Genomic DNA, 23201 nt, shown 5'->3' on the forward strand with positions numbered 1-23201 from the left:
GTGCAGAACGTCCCGGAGAGCGGCAAGGTAAGGGACAGACATGAGGGATGGGACAGGCCCTGGGATTTTAAGTGAAAGGAGCTGGACACCAAAAAGGTCTTTATGAGAATATGTAGAAGACAAGAGGGAAGGAGCATTACTCAAAATAGAAAACTGTATGTAGGAACTTGGGGGAGAGAGAGAGGGAGGGGGGTGGGAAAAAGAAATGATCTGTGCCGGACAGTGGGGGTGTCACAGGATTTATGAGATGACCGTGGAGCTACGGACTAGGACCTTAGGCTCAAGTTGTGGTTCTGGCTGCAGGCCTTTGGCACCACATTCAAAAATCAAAAAAGTTATTTTGCCCTGCCACTTTGTTTTCAGGGCTCCTCGAGCCTCAATGGAGATGGTGGAGTACCATCAAATTAAAAAAAAATTTTTTTTTTAAGATTTTATGTATTTATTTGAGAGAGAGAAAACACAAGTGGGAAGAGGGGCAAAGGGAGAGGAGCTGAGCAAAGGAGTGAGAAGCAGACTCCCCGCTGAGCAGGGAGCCCAAGGAGGGGCTGGATCCCAGGACCGGAGCTGAAGGCAGACGCTTCATCGACTGAGCCACCCAGGCACCCCAAATTCAAGGTTTTTAACTTGTTGAAAAGGTACTGTGGCGGGGGGGGGGAAGGTCTATGTATCTAGAGGGTAGGGTTGAGAGACATACCGAAAACGGGGGTGCCCGGAGGGCCACTTGAACTGGTGCTTCTCACGAAGATGCACAGTGAGGTTGTTGCCCCTCGTGAAGCATTTGTCACACACGTGACACTTGTACCTCGGCTCTGAGTCTCCCTGATGGGGAGGGGAGGAGAGTGAGGCCAGCTCCTCATGCTGGGCCCCCCGCACCTCTGCCAGCCCTCTCCCACCGACAGCCGCACTCACTTCATGCACTTTTCGGTAATGGGACTTGACAGAGCAGAGGGACCGCGCACTGAAGCTGCAGTTCTCAAAATCACACCTGTAGGCTGGCTCCTTGCTGTGGGTATCCAGGTGCTTCCGCAGGTCAATCAGATTCTTGCAGCTGCAGGGAGAGGTCAGGAGGGGCTGGAGGGCACAGCGGACACCGGACTGTGAGTTCTCTGATTTCCAGCCCCCGGTTCCCCTTACCTGTAGTCACAACAGTCACACTTGAAGGGCCGGTCCTCGCTGTGGCGAAAGCGCATGTGGTTTCGGAGGGAGGATGGCAGTGGACAGGTCATATCACACAGAGGGCACTTATAGTGATTCACTGAGAGGAGCAGAGAGGGGGCTGTGATCTGAAGCCTGGCGGAAACCTGGAGGGAGGGCCAGGAGCTTGGGGGCTCTGGCTACTCACCGTGGTTACGCATATGGTCCCGCAAGAGCCGCTCCGTGGCAAATCTCTTGGAACAGTGAGAGCACTGGAAGCGTTGCTCTGGGGTGGGGCAGGCAGAAGACACGGTGGGCTGTGGGGGATGGCGGGGAGCGCAGAGAGGAGAGCAAGCCCGGGAGAGGGGACCCACCCAAGGAAAGGGGGAGCTTAAGAACTGGGATGGACACAGTACCACTGAAGGAGCACAGGACTTAGGAGTCGAGAACCTGAATTAGAATCCCTGCTTGACCCCTAACTAGCTGTGCAACCTCAGGTAAGTGATTTAACCTGAGACTCAGTTTCTTCGTCTGCAAAAAGGGGGATAAGCAGCACACCTCATGGGGCTGTGAGGATTCACTGGGAAAAGAGACAGGGCACACGGTAAAAGCACTAAAGTAAAATCTACAGACTCTCGGGCAGCCAAGGGTGTAGCAGGTGACTGAGCCCTAAGGACATATGTAGCCAAGCTGCAGATGCCTTCAGTGGCCCCCTCTCCTGGGAACACGCCCTTAACCCCCACCCCAAGCAGGACAGCCTGCACCCACTCCCCTTCCTCTCGGACTGCTTACGCTCCAATGAGGTCTGGCGACGAATGTGATCTAAAAACTTGGTGTTGTTGGCAAACATGCCCCCACAAGTGGGGCAGGCCACCACCTTCTCCTGGGTATGGCTGCGGAGGTGCTCTCGAAGCTTCCGGCAGTCCTTGAAGGTGCAGGTACAGCCTGGGAAGGAAGGCCCAGTCAGGCTCCAGCCACAGACCACCAAGTCTCCAGGCAGCGGCTAAACTTACCCCATGGGACTGGGCCCATACCTAGCTGCCCTAGGCCCTTAGCAACCCCAGGTGTTCTTTAAAGGCCAGAAATTAAGGAGCAGCCCTACCTTTCCAGCCACACAGCACCACATGGTTGTCCTTGCCGACTGCCTGGTATTCACAGCACAGGCTGTGCGCTTCCACGTGCCGATAGAACCACTCAGGATTGTCGAAGGAACTCTGTGCCAGGAGCAACTTGAGGTAAGGACTGAGGATGGGTAGAGGGACTTTTACCCCTAAGTGTCCAAGGGGGACTCCTTGGCTGTCTCCCAAATTAAGTTGGCGGGGACGTGCAAGTTTGAGCAAGGGAGCTACCCAGAAATGAGATGCCAGCAGGAACCTGGCATACACAGGGCATCCCTGAAAGGGTCAAGGCATCATGAGCTAAGATCCCCAACTTCCTTCCACCCCTATTCACAGCACTGCCCGCTGACCTCGCAGTGCTCCCAGAGACACAGGAAGTGGTCAGGGATGTCAGGGATGATGTTGCGGCTCTGAAAGTCCAGGATGCAGGGGCTGAGGTCGGCCTGGCTCTGCAGGGCCTGCAGCCCCCACTGCTTCAGCTTGGTGTGGTAGCAGTGGAAGTAGACATGGCGGATGAGGTCAGCCGAACTGTCCATAGAACAAAAGCCACACTCCTGCCACAAGCAGGAGAATTCTTCCTCTGCAGAAAGGGGTTTAGAGGTAAGAGTCTGATACTTCGCAAAGCTCAGCTCTCCCACCTATAGCACTTAGCAGCGAGAGAGGAGGCTGGACTCTGACCCGATTACCAGGAGATCATTTGGCAAATACCAGCATTTAACCACCACCAATTGTGCACGAGGCACTTGGGATATAACAAGTAAAGAGTGCCAGTCCTAGCCCTCACAACAGCGTTCAGTCATGGAGAAAAAACATTAATCCAGTAATCACACGTGTAAATATAAAGCTGCAGTGAGTCACGAGTTCTGTGAGGGGGGCCGGGGTCTGGGTACTATAACATAATCCAACAGAGGTCATTTGATGTGGACAGGGATGACTCGGAAGTGTCCCTGTGTTGAGACGTGAAGGACGAGTCATCTGTAAACTGTAAACAGAAGGAGAAGTGTAGTCGAGGCAGAGGGAAGGGTGTGTGCAAGGCCCAGTGCCAAAAACTTGCAGATGGCAGGTGTGGCTCGCAGGCGTTAGTGGCTCCGGGTTTCTGAAGCTCTCTTCCAGCCCGGGACACCTCCCACACCTTCCTTCAGACCACAGTCCTTCTTTTTTCCCCCATATTCTGCCCAAGACCTGTCATTTCTGGGAAAACCATCAACTGCTACAGTCCACTGCCTAGCTCTCAAGCAGCTCTCTCCAAGCACATTTTCAATTCTTTACAGGGGTTTACTTGTCTTAAAAAGTAGGTACTTTAGGGGGCGCCTGGGTGGTGCAGTCGTTAAGCGTCTGCCTTCAGCTCACGGCGTGATCCCCGGCGTTATGGGTCAGGGCGTGATCCCCGGCGTTATGAGATCGAGCCCCACATCAGGCTCCTCCGCTATGAGCCTGCTTCTTCCTCTCCCACTCCCCCTGCTTGTGTTCCCTCTCTCGCTGGCTGTGTCTATCTCTGTCAAATAAATAAATAAAATCTTTAAAAAATAAAATAAATAAAATAAAAAGTAGGTACTTTAAAAAATACAGGAGGCGCCTGGGTGGTTCAGCTGGTGGAGCGCCCAACTCTTATCTTGGCTCAGGTCTTTTTTTTTTTTTTTTTAAAGATTTTATTTATTTATTTAACAGAGATAGAGACAGCCAGCGAGAGAGGGAACACAAGCAGGGGGAGTGGGAGAGGAAGAAGCAGGCTCATAGAGGAGGAGCCCGATGTGGGGCTCGATCCCAGAATGCCGGGATCACGCCCTGAGCCGAAGGCAGACGCTTAACCGGAGTGCCACCCAGGCGCCCCTTGGCTCAGGTCTTGATCTCATGGTTGTGAGATCTCCATGCCCAGCATGGAGCCTACTTAAAAAAAAAAAAAAAAAAAATATATATATATATATATATATATGTATATATATATATATATAATATACACACACACACACCCTAATTTCTCTTTTGTACATATATTACTTGACTTTTGAAACTATTACTTAAAGTTCATAGTCACTAGACGTAAAACAGAATTTGAGGTAGGGGAAAGAGAGCTGCCGCCATACTTTCTATAGAACAGAGTTCTTTAAACTGTGTCATGACCTATTAGTGACTAGAGAAATCAACTCAGGGGATTGCAAGCCTATTTTTTTTTTAAAGAAGGCTCCATGCCCAACGTGGGGCTTGAACTCACGACCCTGAGATCAAGAGTCGCGTGTTCCACTCATGAGCCAGCCAGGCACCCCTTTTTTTAATGGAAAAGAACAAGACAGAACACTTCAGAGAGCATTTAATAAAGGCAAGGATTGTTTCAAGTATTTTTTTAACTTCTGTGTATGGGGTTGGGATGTAAAATGTATTCCTAACTGGTAGTTGCAGTAAAGAAAAAATCGAGAAGCATTACCAGAGAATCAGAAAAGCAGGCTGTTGACAGCTTGTCCAATATGATCCTTTTTAAAAAATAAAATCATCTTTATCTAACATATGTATATATGCAGAAAGACATCAAAAGAATGTTCACTAAAGTACTGTCAGTAACTGCCTTTTGATGGCAGGCTGGCAGATTCGTTCCACATACCCTGGTGAATCCGTTTTCTATAAAGTGTCTACAATGTTTTTATAAACAAAAACGGCACAATCGGACAAGTCAGATTTTCCACCTTCCTTGAGCTCTTTTCCCTTCCTGTCCTGGTCCCTTACCAAGTGGGTCCTCCTCCTCCTCCTCTTCCTCCCCGGAGCCATGCAGGTGCTGCTGCAGGTGCTGAGTGACGTGCTCGCAGAACTCCTCCATGGCCGAGCACACAAAGGAGCAGGACCCCCACTCACACTGCAGCCCCAGGTTCTCCTTTCGGGGAACTTTCCCCGGGGGCGGCATGGCCTTCACCCTAGAGGAGGAAGAAATCCAGAGCTGCAAGGATTCCACCAAGTGCCACTGGGGGTGAACGGCTGCAAAGCCTGCCAAGAACCAGTAGGCGTTTTTCCTGTGACCCATGAGAAACTGCTACTCCAGTTCAGTTCCTCAAACCTCTGGAAGCTGTCTGGTGTTCTCGCGAAGGGAAAACACACACTAACATTATTGAGTGTGTGCCAGGCACTGAGCTAAGAACTTGAACAGCCGATTTCTCATGAAGCTTCAGAGCCACGGGCCGAGAAGGAATTAATTATTCCGATGGGATGCAGAACAGTGTGCGCAGGTTCAAAGAGATAGCTTTGGACAAGGACCAGACTTCAAATCCAGACGCCTGCATCCACCACCTGTGAGCTGTGTGACCATGGCCAAGTAACTTCACCCTTCTAATCCTCAACATCCTCAGCTTCGAAACGCGGGGAGCAAAACCCTTTAACTTCACACTTACTGGAGGTCAAGCACCACACTAAGCACATTACCTGATGTCACTGAATTACCAACACCACCCAATGAAGGAAGTACTATTTTTAACTTCATTTACAGATAAGAACTTCAGGTGCAGAGAGGTTAACTGGTTTGCTCAAGGCCACACACTAGTGGGGTGGCAGGGTCAGGTCAGGCTGACTCCAAAGTCCGCATTCCTTCTAACCCATGCAGCTTGGGGATGAGCCCAGAAGCGCTTTATCTCTTACTGCATCCCATCCTAAGTCCCTGCCCAAATTTTAACCCATCATACAATCCGCCTTTGCCTAACCTATCCAGTGGCTACTCACCACTCCCCTAACATCCTCTAGACTAAAATATCGAGGTGACCCTGAACAATAGCCATTCGAACTGGGCGGATCCACTTATATGCAGTTTTTCAATACTTTTCGAGTACACTGGAAAACTTTTTGGAGGTTTGCAACAATTTGAAAAAATTCACAGATGAACTGTGTAGTCTAGACATACCTAAAGAATTTGGAAAAAGGTATGTCATGATTAAATACTAGTCTATCATTTACTATTTATTATTTACTATTTATTATCTTTTATTTATCATTTACTACCATAAATATACACATATCTATTATAAAAATTAAAACTCATCGGGGCACCTGGCTGACTCAATCGGTGGAGCACGTAACTCGATCTCGGGGTCATGAGTTCGAGTCCCACGTTGGGCGTAGATTATTTTAAAAAATTTTTTTAAGTTAAAATTTATCAAAGCTTACACACACAGACTGTACATTATCTTTTCATTTTTGATGTCTAGTGTTAGTAATACGTGTAACATCTGCAGTGTTTTGTTTCATGTAAGACAATATTGATGTAGGTACTGACAATTCACCTTATGAAGAGGCCACATGAACTTACAGTATCGATAAATACAGTCCAGTACTATAAACGTATTTCCTCTCATGATTTCCTTAATAACATTTTTTTCTCTAGCTTACTTTATTGTACGAATATAGCACACAGTACATTTAACATACAAAACATGTTAATCAACTGTTTATGTTGCTGGTAAGGCTTCCGGTCAACAGTAGGGCTATTAATAGTTAAGTCTGAGGGGAATCAAAAGTTACAAATTAGGGGCTCCTGGCTGGCTCAGTCAGTGGAGCATGCAATCTTGACCTCAGGGTTGTAGGTTCTAGCCCCATGTTGGGTGTAGAGATTACTTAAAAATAAAACCTTTAAAAAAATACCCCAAAACAGGGGCACCTGGGTGGCTCAGTTCAGCTCAGGTCATGATCCCCTGGGATCAAGCCCCACGTTGGGCTATGTGCTCAGTGGGGAGCCTCCTTCTCCTTCTCCCTCTGCTTTCTGCTCTCCCTCCTTGTGTGCTCGCTCTCTCTCTGTCAAATAAATAAAACCTTTTAAAAAATAACCCCCCCCAAAAAAAGAAAATAAGAAAAAAAAAAGTTACACGTGGATTTTTGACTCCATGAGGGTTGGCATCCCCAACCCCCATGTCATTCAAGGGTCAAATGTAGATTCCATTTGAACATAAGAAACCGTATCTATCCAGTTGATACCGTACCTTAGGTATTCACAGCGTTAGGCATGCTGAGGCCTGTAATAAATATCTGTTGAAGAAAGCTAAATAAGAAACTGCGTGTTCTCCATCTTTAATACACACACAAATGCAGAGTGCTCCAGCCCCTTCTCTAGAGGTTCCGATTCAGGATCTAGAAATCTGCCCTTTTACCTCAGCACCCCAGTTCTGATGCAGGAAGTTCCAAGAGCAGGGTTTGTGGAACAATCAAGGAATAGTTTCCCTCGTTACATTAGAATGACAGAGGACAACACTGAAAGCAAAAGTTCTGGGGCAAGAGAAAACTCTAAGAGGCCTTGACTCTGCCCCTTGAATGTCCTGGATGATGCTCCCCAGTTGCTGCTGCCTCTACCGCAGTGGGCCCTGGAAGGGAGCAGGGCACTGGTCTACCTGAGAGAGGTGGGAGCTCTGAAAAATACTTACTACATACTGACAGGGAAAAAAACCAGAGAAAATACTAAATACATGAAATCCTTCATGTCTGTAAGTACAAGAACCTACTGTACCTAACTGGTCATCAGAGAAACCCTTTTTTCACCCACAGCTTCTGCCTCCCCTCTGAGAAGAAGCCAGTCACCTCTGACACTCTGGGGTATACATGGGGCTGCAGGGCTGCCCTAGACTCACAGTGAACCCCATTAGGAAAAAACGCTAACTATTTTTATGATGTTGGCGTAGGAATATAACATCCCAAACCTCCTCTCTCTTCTGCCTATAGGATCGAGTCCACTTAGAACTGCACACAAGGCTCTTCTCCAACTGGCCTCAACTTACTTCTCCAGGAACTGGGTAAGGAAACTACCACGACTGAAGGCCTCCCATGAGTCAGACCTGTGGTGAGCCCTCTCCCAAACTTCATTTCATTTGATGCAAGAGCACCCTGACTCTAACCTGAAGGTCATGCTCTTCCTTGTTCACACCATGCTGCTTCTCTGGTTTCCTCTCCTGTCCATTCATTCCTCTTCCTCTCTGATTCAATGATCTTTATCCCTAAACACATTACATTCTCCTGAAACTCTCTGCCTGAGAAACTTCTACCTACCCTCCAGCCCAGCGTCCCTTCCTTGGTGAGTCCTTTCCCAATTCATCCAGGTACAGCTGGAAAATCCACCTGCTGTCCCTTCAGCACTGTCTACAGCTTCGTTACCGCGCTGTTACAATGGACTGGAACGTCTGTCTCCCCCAGACTAGGAGCTTCTCTGAGCAGGGACCATCGCCCCTTCCCTTCCCATTCCCAGCATTAGCACAGAACTCTGCACTATTCAGACACTCAGTGTCAGGATGTGATCACACAAGCCTTCCTAAACTACTTGCCCCTCGGATTACTCTTGTCTCTCGGTTCTGTGTCTGGCATAGCTAACACCAGAAAATCTCAACCCTATTTGTATGCTGCCCATGGTCATTTGATGTGTTCTATTCTCATTCGTGCAACTGGACAATATTAGCTGCTTCTGAGCAGGAACCATATCACGCCCATCTGTGTCCCTAAACTGTGTCCAGCATGGTGCTGAGCACAAATACACTAAACATATACCTGTTGTTGGACTGGGTAAGGCCCAGGAGGTGGGCTATCTAGGTATCTAGATATCTAGAATGACCTGAAACTCAGGCAAAGCTCCCTGAACCCCTCTTTCACTGTCCGCCAGGATTCTTTCTTTCCGTGCCCTGCTTGTCTCTACCCTGGGGAGCTGCGGGTCAGTGACTATCCGGTCACCACTCCTCTTTCTGTAGGCAAGGAATACAGTGAGGCACTTTGTATACTGGAGAGGGCACTGGACTAGCTGTCAGAAAACCTGAGTTCAAGTTTCCTGTCTCAATTATTTTACCCTGCCGAGAGTAATATAACATTTATTAAGTATCTACGGTAGGCAAAGCACTGTTCTAAGTGTCCTATATGTATAAAAACTCATTAATACAACTGAGGTATTATCATCCCACTTCACAAATGAGGTAACGGGTCCTGACAGGTTAAGTAACGTACCCAAGGCTGCAAAGCTAGGAAGTGATGGAGACGGAATTCAAAGCCACGGAATTCGGCTCCACTTTCCTCCTACACCTGCCATCTTATCTCTCTTTGTCTGATTCCTTCCTCCCCATTGACCTCGTATCTGTATACACAATACCCCAAACACGTTTTATTAAGTTAGTTATTCTGTCAGGTTCCTCCAATAAACTGTGAGCTCCTAGAAAGCCTGGCCTGTGGCCCATTCAGTTCTAACTTCAGGGCCAGCACATCTTCGTACAAGCTCTTTTAATGTTTAAGTGAACCTATAACTTATTACTTTACTTTTTGGATAAATAACCTAGCTTCTTTGAACCTGTTTTTTTTAAATGTAAATGGAACGCTAATATCACACCTGGTGATGGATTCAACAAACCTGGTTAGAAAGCTCCAACATTTACTAGCTGTGCGACCTCCTGCAAGTTACTTAAGACTCAGTTTCCCATGCAGCAGGGGAATCATTATGCCTGCCTCACTGAATTGATTTATAGACTAAACTAGATAATGGATATTAAAATGCTCAGCCTAACACCCCGCCAGAACTCAACAAGTGTTAGCTATTTGTATCCTTGCTTCTGAGGGTGAGACAATCTAAGCACAATTCTACAAAAAAGTCAACAAAAGGACAACCGGCGGAATCCCTAACACTTCTTTTCATCTGGAATCACAGTAAGAAGCAATCAGCAAATACTTAAGAGTATATATTTTAACGCAAGTCACTGAATTAATCCTGAACGATATTCAAGAAAAGGAAGGACCTATGTCCTGAACCACCTAAGGACTCACAATTTGGCCGAAAAGATGACTCCGACGTGTGAAGACAACCGCCAAAACAAAGCGCCGATGAGGGAAGTCAGGACAGAAAGAAATCCCAGTGCACAGGCGAGGCGGGGAAGCTTGCCGTAAGCGGCGGCACCCGGGCCCCTCAGACACCGGTAGAATTCGGACAGAAGGAGATCGTCCCGGCAGGTAAAACCTCTCCCTCGCAGCCCCGCTGGCGTCCTGGAGTCCTTCCCCCACTAAGGCATGGCGGTGACCATGTCTCAGCAGCAGCGAAGCCCCGGACGAGAAAGCAAGGAGGTTCGAGTCGGGGTTAGGGGCCGGGGGCACTGCAGGCGCCAGGCAGACCGACGTGGCCGAGCTGCCAGAGGAAGCCTCGCCAAGGCGACTAAAGAAGAGCCTGACCCCGGCAGCCTGCTCAGAGCGCACCCCGACGCAGCCAGGGGAAGCCCTGAAACCAGCTTACCGCCCCTCTGCTGCCGGCTCTCGCCAGCTCTTCCCACCTCGGACAGTCTCCGGAAGGGCGCTTGAGCGACGGCCAGCGAGAGCCAATCGCCGCTCTCAGATCCCTCTAACAGCCAATGGCCGCTGCGACTGACGGAACCCGTGCGCGACCAAAATACGGAAGGGGCGGGACTGAGGACCGGCGGGCTGCGGGGTAGGTATAGTTGCTGGCGCCGCGGGGTTGCAGGAGAGGCGCGGGCTTCGATCCCAAGGCCCCGAATTCCTCCGACTGCGCAGGCTCCGCGCTCGGCACCCACTGGGCCTGCGCGGGGCTCGAGCGGTACGCCGAGTGGGGTCTCTCCTTCCTCGAGTGGCTTACTGCGTTAGCTGCCGGCGAGCGCAGGGAGGAGGAGCAGGAGGCGGTGACAGCTGCGCGGAAGGCTGCGTGTGCGGAGCAGTCAACCCCTCTCGACCCAAACTGGAGTCCTACCTTATCCTTCACCCTCTTACTCTGATTTTCTTAAATATCGGTATTCCTGTGCCATCTTCTGTTTCCCCCACCACCTCTCCTCTTCCGAGGCTCAGTGAACAGCCATGTTATCCATCCACTCCTTCAAGTCAGAAACCCGGTAGTCCTCCTTGATTCCTCCCTCATCTGTTACCTACGATCCTCCGCCACGTCCTGTGAATTTTACCTCCTTAAACACAGGAGCTCTCAAATTCACCCCCCATCCTCTGCCGCCCCCTCGGTAGTCTGTTAACGACGTCCAGCCGGATGTCTACACTATCTGGTTCCATTGCGTGCACTCTTGCTTCCCTCCAAGCCATTCTCCACGGAGATCTGATTAAACCACCACCCTGCTTTCAACACTTCAAGGCCTTCTGTGGCCTCGAGGCAAAAACCCCAAACCTTACTGAGGCTTTCTTAGACCCTTTGGCATCTGAGTCCTGCATACTTCAACCGTGTCTTTAGTCCTTCTTGCCCTCACTTTCTTTTCTCCAGACCAGAGTTTCTTTCAGTTTCTTCACCATACCTAGCCGCCTTTTACCTTTCCTGCCTTGTACTTGCTGTTGCTCTGCCTGGTGCCATCTTCCCCCTTCTCCCCCTCTGACATGTATTTGATTGACTTCTACTCATTCTTCTGGTCTCAGTGAAAATGCTTCTTTTCCCAAGAAGTCTTCCAGTAAGGGAAGGCAGGGATTGTGTGTGCTCTTCAACTTTATGACTCCATCACTTAGCCTAGTGGCTGAAACATAAAGGGTTCAAGAAATATTTGTTAAATAATGTACCTTAGTAAAGTTCATTGGGGTTGAGATTTATTGTTACATTTTTCTAACCTAAAAATAAGCCTATATGATTCATATAATCAAAAAACACTTTAAATGTTCGATATAAATAAAAAATGCTGTTAAAAATGACAAAGTCAGTAAAATCAGAAATTTGTGCATAAAAAAATTTATGCATGAAGTTTGTTATCAACCGTGAATTGCAGCGGTGTCCCTATTTTAAAATCAGGTTTTTAAAAATATAATTCAGAAGTAACAAAAATATATTTTATCAACTTCATCCCTTCAAAAGCACAGTTATACACAAAATGCTAACCTTTTAATTCAGATTTACGCCACTGAAGATGGTTCTTAGCTTTATTTATTTTTTTAAAGATTTTGTTTATTTATTTGACACAGAGAGAGACGGCCAGCGAGAGAGGGAACACAAGCAGGGGGAGTGGGAGAGGAAGAAGCAGGCTCCCAGCGGAGGAGCCTGATGTGGGGCTCGATCCCAGAACGCCGGGATCACGCCCTGAGCCGAAGGCAGATGCTTAACGACTGCGCCACCCAGACGCCCTGGTTCTTAGCTTTAATTTAGCAATTTCATGAAGAAAAAAAATTCATTCACAGAGCTACGTAGACTCAAAACAATTTTTACAGAGCAAAAATTTCAGGACAGCTCTGGGATCCACACATGTCCCCAAAATTTGAGACCACATCTTTTTTTTTTTTTTTTTTTTTTTTAAGATTTTATTTATTTGACAGAGAGAGACACACCGAGAGACTCGATCCCAGGACCCTGGGATCATGACCTGAGCCAAAGGCAGACGCTTAACGACTGAGCCACCCAGGTGCCCCAAGACCACATCTTGCTGTCTAGCATTATTTACTTCCATCTCAATCTGCTTCTCTTGAAAACAAGCTATGGTTTTGGTTGGATAATTCAGACACATCCTGAGATTTGTCCTTTAAAAGCTGCCACAAAAACAAAGCATAATTCAGACTCATCAAAAGCTGTGGCTCTCAAAGTGTAAAATGGATAAAGTCGGTCAAATGGTGTTTTGTATGTCTTGTATATTCATTTTTAAAAAACCTGTTTCCACTGTGATCCAGTTCTTTACCATGAACTATGTGATTCCATTGAGCTCTGGCCAGCTCAGCACTAGGAGCTGAGTACAACTTCCAGTTACCATCCACACAATTCACAGGTCCAGTGGAGATCTGACCACTTCCCCTCCCATCAACAAAAGTTTCTTGTAAACCTTCAAGATCAGTGTGTTTGGCTACCTGGCATCTTGGTAAATAAGCTGCTCCTCTGTGAGCCATTAAGAGTTGCACTTTTGGGCACCTGGGTGGTTCAGTTGGTTGAGCCACTTCCCTTTGGCTTAGTTCATGATCCTGGAGTCCCAGGATTGAGTCCCGCATTTGTGTCCCTGCTTGGCAGGGAGTCTGCTTCTCCCTCTGCCCCTCCCCCCTCTTGTGCTCCCTCTTTCTCTCTCTCAAATAAATAAATAAAATCTTAAAAAAAAAAAAAAGAGTTGCACTTCTCAGATCAGGGGAAACAGCTTGGCAAATCTCTGAGTTTTCATGACCTAGAGCTGAGCATATCACTATATACAAATTAACCAAACATCCATACTCTGACACTCTTACTAAATATCCCATATTCTGGGGCACCTGGGTGGCTCAGTTGGTTAAACATCTGCCTTCAGCTCAGGGCAAGTCCTGGGATCGAGCCCCGAGTCTGGCTCCCTGTTCATCCCTCTGCCCCTCACCCTGCTGATGCTCACTCTCTCTCTCTCTCAACTTAAATAAATAAATAAATAAATAAATAAATAAATAAATAAATAAATAAAAATCAAAATCCTATATTCTGTGACTAGTATGGACAGGACATAGAAAATATCGACAGTTCCATGCTGCCTACCCAAAGGCATGTGCCTTAAACCCTCTGTGATGTAAGTCAGTCAGAATGGCAAGGCTGGAAGTGACCTGAATGATTATCTAGGCCACTCTTCATTTTAGGAATGAGGAAGCGGAGGTCCAGAAAGGAGAAGTGGTCTGTTCCAAGGTCACTTGGTGTGTCTGTGGCACACTCAGGCTTTCTGTCCCTGGTCCAGGGCTCTGTCTGACATCCTGCAACAGCTTACCTGGTTCAGATCCTGGGTAAGGTCCCACAGAACCGGAACCAGGGGTGTAGATTTTGCTAGTATCTGTAACTCCCTGAAACCTACCCAAATTTAGGAATGAAAGACTTCAGTATGTTGAAACCCTTATAAGACTTCCCCCTCCCAATCTGTCTCTTCTGAGGCAACAGTTAGCACTTATGCAGCACTGACCATATGCCAGCAGAACTGTAAGCACTTTACACATTCACTTCTCAGCCACAACCAACTCAAAGCTACTATCACAGTTCCCATTTTACAGATGAAAAAACTGAGGCACTCTGTGGTAACATAACTTGCCCGAGGTCACCCAGGTCATTAGAGGAGCTTAGACTCAAATCGAGGCCATCTAGATCCAGAGTCCATGCTTAGGATTCCATTATAACCTGGAAGGAGCAGCCTATTCAAGAAAGGGGAATGAAGATGCCTGTATGAGTCCGATTGACTTTTTTTTTCTCTGACATTTTTGGCTGCGACTTCACCCTTCAAAGACACATTCTCCCATCCGATCTCTACACGTCCCTCCTTCCCTGCAGGCACTTCTTAGCAGACCCGGTATGTGTGTCGTTGACCCCACCTCACTATCTGGGCCCTCTGACCCACCACAGCCTTGCTGCTCACTCACCTCTCAAAGGATAACCCGTTGTCCAGTTTATAAACTCCAATTTGACTTTAATTTAATAAATTAAATTCCAAGCCATCACACAGCAATGGACATCATCATCTCCCAACACACAGAGGTGTAGCCCCGCTCTTGCTCCATCATCATCACAGTCTTTAATAAAGCCCCTGAAGCCATTTCTCTGGGGACGGCTTCCACCCAGCTCCTGGCTCCCTCCTTCCAACAGAGCCACTGCTCACGGAGAAGGCATCAAGTACAAAAACAGTAATAAAGGGGAGGGAGGGATGAGGAGCAGGAGGGGAGGCAGGGAGGTGGGGAGTACCTGCCCCCCATCCAGGGCACCGGCCCGGCTTTCTGTGAGCTGCCAATGTCCCCAGAGGCAGACACTGGTGCTGGTCGGAGTAGGGACCTGAGGGAGACATGGGAGTCCTGTCCCAAAGGGAATTAATTGCCTACCCTCCTGGGACAGGAAAGAAGGGTCACCTGGGAGAGATGCCCTCTCTCATCTGTTCACTGAGGGTCCTGGATCACACATATAAATAGAAAAGAGAATAAATAGGGGAGGAAGGACCAGCTGAGGAGCTGAGCACCCTGGGACTCCTCTGAGGGGCCAATGTCAACAGCAGGCAACCGGTTCTGAGGAATGCCCACACGTGCCAGGACAGAGCCCTCCTCTTACTCCCAGCCACCCACTCCCTCCTCTGTGTCCTCAGCAACGGGTGCCTGCCTCTCTCATGCTTCCCGCTGCAAGTACCCTTCCAACTGGCCCCACAGCCCAGGGTGGACAGGGCTTCCTGGAACCCAGAGGGCTTCCCTGGCCCAGGCTGTTGGGAATCCAGGAAGGAGAATGGAAGAGGATGTGGGGGGCGGGCTGAGAGGACTCCTGCCCTCTCCTAGCTCAGGAGGTGAGAAGGGCCCTCAGAGCTGGGGGCTGGGATTGCCATTGGCCTTGGGTTTGGATTTGAAGGAAAAGCGCTTGATAAGGCGGCGAGAAAAGCTGCCAGCCTTCTTTCGGACACTGGGTGTGGCCGTCGTGTTGGAGAGGTCATCGTGTGATTGGCTCAGACCAGCTTCCTTCTGTCGAGGCCTCCGGCGGAAGATAAGCTTGGTGCCACTGCGCAGGAAACTCACTGTGGGGGAAGAGGGGAGGCTGAGGCAGAGAGAGGGGCACGGTAGGCGTGGGGTGAGGTGGGGAGCAGAGAAAGGACCAAGCATGGAGGGGTCGAAGATACAGAACAGAACCAGTTCCTTTGCCTAAAAGCCAGGCTTCCTTAGGAAAGAAAGTAGAGACAAAACATGCCTTTATCTTTCCTGAGGAAAAAATGGCGGTCTCCTGGGATTCTGTGGGCACTCCTGACTACTGCCACTGAGCAGCAACGTCACGGGGCTGCTGCTCTGCGAGGCCAGACTGACAACCGGGCCTCCACTACGGAAAGCCAAAGTCTGAGCAGAGGGTATTCCTAAAAGTCCATAAAATCATGGAAGGACAAGGTGGGTGAGCACTGACTCGTCGACCAAATTCCAGGATGTGAGCAGGAAGCAGGGCAGCTGGAAAACCTCAAGGAGGTAAATTCAGGACCAACATAATGAGAAGAGTGCTTACATAGCAGGCTTTGGGCTTAGGAATCTCATTATCCCAAGAAGTGATGCAGGCTTAAGTCACAGTTAAATACATTTGTGGTTGATAGACTCGTCGGCAGAGGGATAAAAATGTGTGGGGGCAAGCCCCTCATCCTTAAAAGTTAGAAAAGCACCACGACCATCCATGGGCCAGCCATGTCGCTGCTAGAAGGACACTCCTAGAGTTGACCTGGGGTAGAATTTCTTATAAGGAAGAGAGTACAGAATGGAAGGGGGATAAAGAAAAAAAAAAAAAAACCACAGACAATAGGAAAGAAGATATATGCTTAGACCCAGGAAGGAAGAAAAGTGGAGGTAAAGGGAAATACTCTGGAATCCCTCCCTGTCACTGGCGCCTGTCAGATCCAGGGGAGTACCCTAGGCAGTAAGTCCCCCTTCTCCACTCTGGCTTGGCTGAAATAGGCTGGCAACTCTGGGGATCCCTTAGCGGAGGAAGGAAACGGCAAACTGGGTTGAGAATCCCATTCCCCTAAGTGTCCAGTAGGACCCAGGTCCTGATACTGTGCATGAAAGAAGAGGAGGGGGTGCTGCCAATGTTTCCCTACCTTTGTGATCCTTGAGGCTGCGGGTCTCCAGTGCACCAGTAGACCCTGTTTCCGACTCAACGTCATCCACAGATGGCCTCTCAGAAATGTCCGAACGTGTTGTCTCATCTGCTTCCTGGACGCTGGTGGGGCTAGAGAGGGCATCAAGGGGTCCTGGGGACATGGCTGGTGGGTCTGAGGGCGGTGAGGAGGGACCTCCACTGGTTTCTGTGTCATCCTGCATTGAGGCGTCCAGGGATGCCGCATAGCCCAGAGATAGTGCCAACTCGTCCTGAGCAATGGGCACCTGGCAGGAGGGACCCGTTTTAATGGGCAGGAGTGACCCATCAGGGCTTTCTCCCTATCCCAGCTTCTCTCCTCAAAGCCATGTTACCTTGGAAACGCCAGAGATGATAAGAGTGCTACGCTTGGTGGGTGTCTTTTTGGCTGCACGCCCGCTGGGCTCAGTGAGCTGGCGGATCGCTGTCTCTGCTACAGGGTCCAAGCCGTTGGAAAGGTGGCTCTCCCCTGCTGGGGGGGTACAGAGGATGGATAACCTGACTCCTCCCTGGCTCCTGGGTCCCACGCAAAATGGTTTTTTGACGCTGGGGCCCCCATGCCCACTGACACCCACACTTCCCGATCCCCCACTCACGGCTGCTGCTGTGGGAGGCGCTGCTGGGGCCGCTGCTCTCACTCAGCACAGTTGTCGTCTTCTCGGTCACCTCCACCTTGGACGGGGAGCGGGAGGGGGAGTCTGGTGGGTGGGGGAGGGTCAGTGAGCTGGGAGGTGCCTTAAAGTGGCCCCCACCCCCTACTGTCTTTATTGAGATGCAGGCTTTGGCTGACTCCAAGGGCAGGGGTGACTAAGGGACAGTTAATCACACGGGTGATTAGTAAGATGCCAGGGGGGCAAAAAGACACCACAGGAACCAATGGGGGTGTAGGGTGTGGGGAGAGGCCATGAAGATGCTGAGAGTGCAAAGAGATGGCATAAGGGTCCCCTGGGGGCAGGAGGAATCCCGTGGGACCCCCAAAGATGGGAGGAATGTCATGGAGGGCCCCTGGGAGTAAGACAACTATCACAGAGGCCAGTGGGTTTGTTGGTGGATCCCAAGGGTGCTAGAAGGTTGAGAGTAGAGGGAGGGACAACTAGGCAGTTGGGGCTGGGGAAAGGGCCAGCAGGAGACCTGTGAAAAGACAGCGGGGAACAGGGGGAGGTAGAAAGGCGAGAGTTCGGCAGACCCAGGATCCCCAGGATCGCAGCGGGAAACAAACAGTGGGGAAAAGGAGGGATGTAAGGGGAGGTCTGAGAGACAAAGATGATGAGGAAGTTGTGGCTGGAAAACAGGAGGAGCTGGAATTAGGGCTTCCCTTGCCCTTCCCTGTCCCACACGGGTCTGCAGCCAGGGGCCCCTGGCTCGGACTGGGCTCCCTTCTCTTTACCTAATTTCCCTTCTACACGGGGCCGGGACTGGACGGTGGTGACTGTGGTCACAATGGTGCCATCAGGCATGATGGTCCGGTCTAGCTCAATCTTCTTGGTGGGTGTGATGCTGGGGCGTGGAGTGGAAGGAGTGGGAGTGCCCAGGTTCCGGGGGGAGCCCTCCTCATACTGAAGCTGCCGAAAGGGGGGGAAGACCAAAGAGGCGGCGCCTCAAAGACTGCCCTTCCCTGGTGTCCTCCCATCTTCCCCCAAGGCTCAGCTTCTCACCTCTACTGCCATGGTGGCCGCCGGTCCCAGGGCTTTCCCCGGCCCAGGGGTGAGCGGGCATACCTGTCTTCGGGAGAGAGGTCTGGAAGGGGGGCCCACAGATAGTGTGATCTGGCCCAAGAGTTCAGCTGGGGAAAGCGACAGCATTGTGAGCTGGGCCCATAACCAGGCCCCACTCAGCACCCACCCAGAGGTGCTCCTTCCTGCCCCCCACCCACTGTCTCCACAGCTGCTACTCCTCACCAATTTGAGGCTCAGCTCCTCGGCTCTGGGGGCCTGTGATCCCCAAGTGGCCAAGACGAGGTGGGGCAGGGAAAGGGGAAGGTTGCTTAACCAAACCCACTCTCAAAGCTGATCACAGGGCCAGAGGCATAGCAGAGATGCTTATATAAAAATAAGGATGGAACAAGGGATAAATCAGAGATTCAGCTCCTGCCTTTTCCAATAATACTCTCTCTTCCGGGCACTTCAGGAAAGGCATACCAACTGCGATGTCGAGGTCAGTGGGCTGGAGCCCCACTCGTTGGAGTGTTAAGAGATTACTTAAATAAATAAGACTTTACAAAAATTCTGAAAACAAACAATATGTCTCTGCTTCCCCAAGAGAATGGGACAGGGCTTCTGCTCGGGGATGCTGGGTGCATGGATCCTCCCTAGTCTTGCCACTCCAAAAGCTCTCTCTCTCTATGTCAGCCACCCTCCTTTGCTCAGGCTGTTTCCTCTGCCAAAAACATTGTTTTTCTTATCACTGTTGAAATCCTATTCTTCCTCTCAGGTGTGGTTTAATGCCACTCCTCCACGAAGCCTACTCTGACCTTTATTTCCGATGTATTGGGAGTTTATTCCCACCCTAAGCATGCCCCAGGCACTTTACAGAAGTCTTGACTGGAGCCCTTATCCCATCTTCTTTGACACTCCTGCCTTCTGCCTGGAGCCTGCAATCAACTCGGGTAGGGGTGTATCTTGTCACGTGTTGTCATCCCAGGACCTGGCCGGAGCCTGGCATACAATCAGGCTCACACAAGAGCTTTACTGACAGCAGGGGGGCGCTGATTCATGCCAGAGAACTGTAGACCGGGTTTGATCCTCAGAATCTGCCTGCGAGACAGGAATTGGGGTGGAGGATCACTCACCACAGGCCAGGTCTCAGTCCACTCCATCTACGGACAGCGAAATCATGAGCTTGCGTCCCACTTCTGTTGCACCGGGTTGTCGGCTCGCTAACAGCGACCCCGTGCCTGGGAGGGCCGAGAATAGCATGGCTGCTCGATCAAAGATCCGGAAGCACACCGAGGAAAAAAAGCCACACTGGCAGAAGGGCAGGGAGCTCCTGCGCCAGAGCCTTGCAGCCCAGCTGCTTCTGGTCTCTCACGCTGCCAACTCGACTTCCAGGTGAGATGCTGAGCTGCCGTGAGGAGATTCCCGGTGGTCGGGAGATGGCTGGCTGTGCCTGGGGCACCATGGCGGCTTCTCACTGGGTACCTAAGGCAGAAGGAGGTAAAAAGAACAGAATCCAAGATAGAACACTGGGATGGTCCAGTTACAAACTATTTCGCTTTAGGAGGGCCTAGCTTACCAGGCCTCCAGGCGCAGAGCAGGCCCTGAGGTTGACCATCATGGCCGGACTGGGTGCTGACAATGCTATGCTTCAATCAATTCTTCCTGTGGTGGAGAGTTCCACCTTCTACCTACTCTGCATCGTGAGAGGAGAACAATGAGGTGGGGCTCACCAGCTCTGCATCACCTCCCTGTCTCTGCCTCTTCCTCCCCGCCCCTGCCCCCCTCTCCCCCTGGCCTGCAGCTGCCAGGAAGCACCGTCAGGCTGAGGTCCGGGCGTCTTAAAGGCCAGGACCGAGCAGCTCCCCTCATCACGGGAGTTTCCTCAGGCTGACTTCCAACTGGGGAACGGACAAAGGGGCTGGAGTTGATTGCCTGCCTCCAACGACCCTACTACCCGGACGGTCCTCCCGCCACCCCCGTCTCTCCGGAGAAGGAACCCAACTCAAGGCTGAGGCCGACCAGGACCTTCCCTGCCCACACTCGGGTTTCCACTATCCGCTCCACCTGTGTTGGTGCAAGTGTCAGAGTGACGTGGTAGAGTCTCCACATGGAGACGGGAACAGCGGGTACTGCGGGTCACAGAAGCCAGAACATCATTCTCAGCAGAGGCGAGCAAACGCAGCACCTCCGGAGACCAGTGAGGCACTGAGGCAGAGGAGGTCAGAGCGCGGGGGAACGAGGGCTCAACCTAATGCTTTGCTTGAATCCTACAAAGATCCCTCCCCTACGCTTCCTTTCACTCCGGGACTTCTACTTCTGTGAGTCACAAGCCCGCTAGAAAAATAAACAAAAGCCAAAAGACTCCTGTCTCGCAGAAGAACCTGCGCCTTCACCGGACCTACATTTTGCGCATGAGCTTGAATGTGACTCTCAGACCTCCTCGAAACCAGTCCTCGGTCCAAGAGGATTCCAGAACTCCAGGTCAAGAGCCTGGCTAAAAAGAAGAACTCTTGGGATCGCCGCCCTCAGAAGCCCTATAGAAGCGAGGCTGCCCGTCAAGCCTTACATGAGTGGGTCCGTGTGGTCTCACGCGGTCACATGACTATATGCTGGCTCTGGGTGGGACTTGGGGAACTCTCTCAAAACGATTTGGATGGAGACTCTGAGGGAGTAATGTGGACTTACACAGGGATCCGGTCTCTAGGCAGGCTGGCCCCGCAGGTGCCTGGCCTGCCCAGTTGTGCTGGCTGGGCCCTGGCACTGCGGAGGCCTCAGCTGCAGGCTGGCTCTGGCCTCTCCTTGGCTCAGGGCTTTAGGACAGGAAGTGTTCCCCTAGAACCACACCCCTCCGGGGCCTGCAGTTCCTAGGGAGAACCATGGAGCTAGACCACATCAAAGATCAGATCACCTTGAGTGGAAGACCCTAGATTTCTCCTAGAATTACCAGGAGCCTCCCTCTTCTCCCCTCACCTTCCTCTTCATCCCCCAACCTATCCCCAAAGAAAGGTGTGCATAGAAAAAAATAATAAAGGTGTTGGTTGGTACATACATATAACTGGGGAGAGAGCCTGAGCTAAGGTAAAAGTAGTAGGGCCACTTATTCAAGACAAGAGCTGAAAAAATGAGGCTAAGGCTTCTTCCAGATAAATAGGATGTGGAGACTCAAGGGTATGACCCCATCCATATTGTTGGGGTTGAAGACTAGCTCAGCATGGCCTTGGGGAACTTCACCAGAGGGACTGGAAGGAAAAGCAAGCTCAGAGGGCTCAAGGGTCCAGGGGCCTAGCTAATTCCGCAAGGCAGACAGCAGGGTGGTATTAGGCACCAGAAAGCTGCTTAGCTTAGGTCTTGAAAGAGCTTCCTAATTCTTACACAGCAGTGGAAACAGCCTACTGAACCCCCATCCAGAGAACAGGATGGGAAGAAGAATTGAGGAGGGGCCACAAATTGAGCTGGCAGCCCTTCCTTGCATCTTGGGATGGGAGGAAACAAATTCACAGGGCTCATGCGCCTGGCAAAGCAGGGAATACCAACTTCTCTGCTCCTGTCGCTGGCTTATTTAAAAGCCAGGCCCAGGGAGATGGGGAGATGGATGCTTGGAACCCCAATCTCCCCACCCCCTGCAAGGGAGGCCAATGTCCAGCTGAGTCAGCTGTCCTGAGGAGTCGCTCCTGACCCAAGGACAAGGTACAGGAAGAACGGGTGGAGGGAGGAGTTCAAGATGTAGACTAATAGATGCCGTCTGGCTTTCTGCTGGCTAGCTGGACAGAGGAGAATGAGCAACTTCTTGTGTGGCCACTTCTGCTTCCAGGCATCTGGGGAGCTAGTAAAGCCCTAGTGGGAGCTGGAGCTGGAGCTGGAGCAGGAGAACCCTCTGGGCAGGGGGCTGATAGACGGTGAGGGCGAAGAGAGATTACTGGGCCAGGATGGGAGAGGGCCCCATGACAGGGAGGCCTCTACCTTCCACCCCACCTCAGTCTTATGACCACGCTTCCTGCCCTACTTCCTGGGAGACCAGATGCCCATGGTGCAATGGGAGGAAGTAGGCTGGGCTGGTTTGTGACTGACCCTCAAGGGGCAGCTCCAGGCTCATCTACTGAGAAGGGCATGGACCGTCAATCTGCTCTCCACCTTAACACCTTTTCCTAATAAAATGCTGCATGTCAGCAAAAAGAAGGGTGTGTTAGTCTGTATCAGTGAAATTACTAAGGGCTTGTGGGGGGGGGAGTAATTCAGGCTCCTTGGGGGATCTATCTCTCTGATCAAACCAGGATTTGGGGCATGAAATATTAACTGGGTGTGGTGGCATGAGGACCAGGCAAATTCCTTCTGCAGGTGCACCTGTTTCCCTTCTATCCCCGTTCCTCCAACACGACCAGCACCCAGGCTACACGGAAGTGCCCTCAGGCCCAGGGATTAGCGTTGCTATGAGAACAGCAACTTGTGCTTGGGTTTGGAGCCAGAGAGTACCTCCACCACAGAATAGAGGATTTGGGACATAGTTAGATTTCTACAACCTCCAGCCTCACCTGCACCCTTTTCTCTAATCCTGGAGGGGAAGAGAAGCCATAGGGTTCTCCAGTTGATCCCCACCCCCATCTGGCCCTCCAGGCATAAGCAGTCCCTCCGTCCCGCCCCTGGAAGGAAAGGCTGAGAGAGGGGACCACTTAGATCCTCCTGTCCAACTCACCCCGTCCCTGCAGGCCTGCTCGTTCAGCGCTCGCACCCAAGCCCGTTGCCAGTTCTCTCGGAAAGACTTGAAAGCGAAGAGCGATGCCAGGAGGCCCCGGACGCCTGGCTCCTCGGGGGCGCCGGCCCGAGTCG

The 23201-nt window shown here is 50.7% G+C and overlaps 2 protein-coding genes across 3 annotated transcripts in view; both read right to left on the reverse strand.

Moving 5' to 3' along the window:
- Window positions 1-10581, reverse strand: part of LOC103662498 (histone H4 transcription factor) — an 11621-nt gene extending 1040 nt beyond the window's left edge. The window contains exons 1-9 of one of the 2 annotated variants that reach the window (XM_040631136.1): window positions 10465-10581; window positions 4971-5155; window positions 2603-2832; window positions 2237-2348; window positions 1927-2079; window positions 1343-1420; window positions 1135-1255; window positions 910-1048; window positions 695-819 (exon numbers count right to left, since the gene is read on the reverse strand). In XM_040631136.1, coding sequence (XP_040487070.1) covers window positions 695-819; window positions 910-1048; window positions 1135-1255; window positions 1343-1420; window positions 1927-2079; window positions 2237-2348; window positions 2603-2832; window positions 4971-5145 — 1133 coding nt within the window. In that variant the 5' untranslated portion in view covers window positions 5146-5155; window positions 10465-10581. Of the gene's footprint in view, window positions 1-694; window positions 820-909; window positions 1049-1134; window positions 1256-1342; window positions 1421-1926; window positions 2080-2236; window positions 2349-2602; window positions 2833-4970; window positions 5156-10004 lie in introns of both variants that reach the window. The other variant, XM_040631135.1, reaches the window with a different exon arrangement.
- A 3950-nt stretch (window positions 10582-14531) lies between these two features.
- The window catches only part of C2CD2L (C2CD2 like), an 11128-nt gene continuing 2458 nt past the window's right edge, over window positions 14532-23201 (reverse strand). The window contains exons 2-10 of the mRNA XM_040630651.1: window positions 20332-20506; window positions 19415-19475; window positions 18596-18653; window positions 18378-18505; window positions 18110-18284; window positions 17319-17420; window positions 17058-17194; window positions 16685-16970; window positions 14532-15628 (exon numbers count right to left, since the gene is read on the reverse strand). Of these exons, the coding sequence (XP_040486585.1) occupies window positions 15417-15628; window positions 16685-16970; window positions 17058-17194; window positions 17319-17420; window positions 18110-18284; window positions 18378-18505; window positions 18596-18653; window positions 19415-19475; window positions 20332-20506 (1334 nt within the window). The 3' untranslated portion in view covers window positions 14532-15416. The remainder of the gene's footprint in view (window positions 15629-16684; window positions 16971-17057; window positions 17195-17318; window positions 17421-18109; window positions 18285-18377; window positions 18506-18595; window positions 18654-19414; window positions 19476-20331; window positions 20507-23201) is intronic.

Source organism: Ursus maritimus, unplaced genomic scaffold (assembly GCF_017311325.1).
Source record: "Ursus maritimus isolate PB19 unplaced genomic scaffold, ASM1731132v1 scaffold_16, whole genome shotgun sequence".
Classification (NCBI taxonomy): domain Eukaryota; kingdom Metazoa; phylum Chordata; class Mammalia; order Carnivora; family Ursidae; genus Ursus; species Ursus maritimus.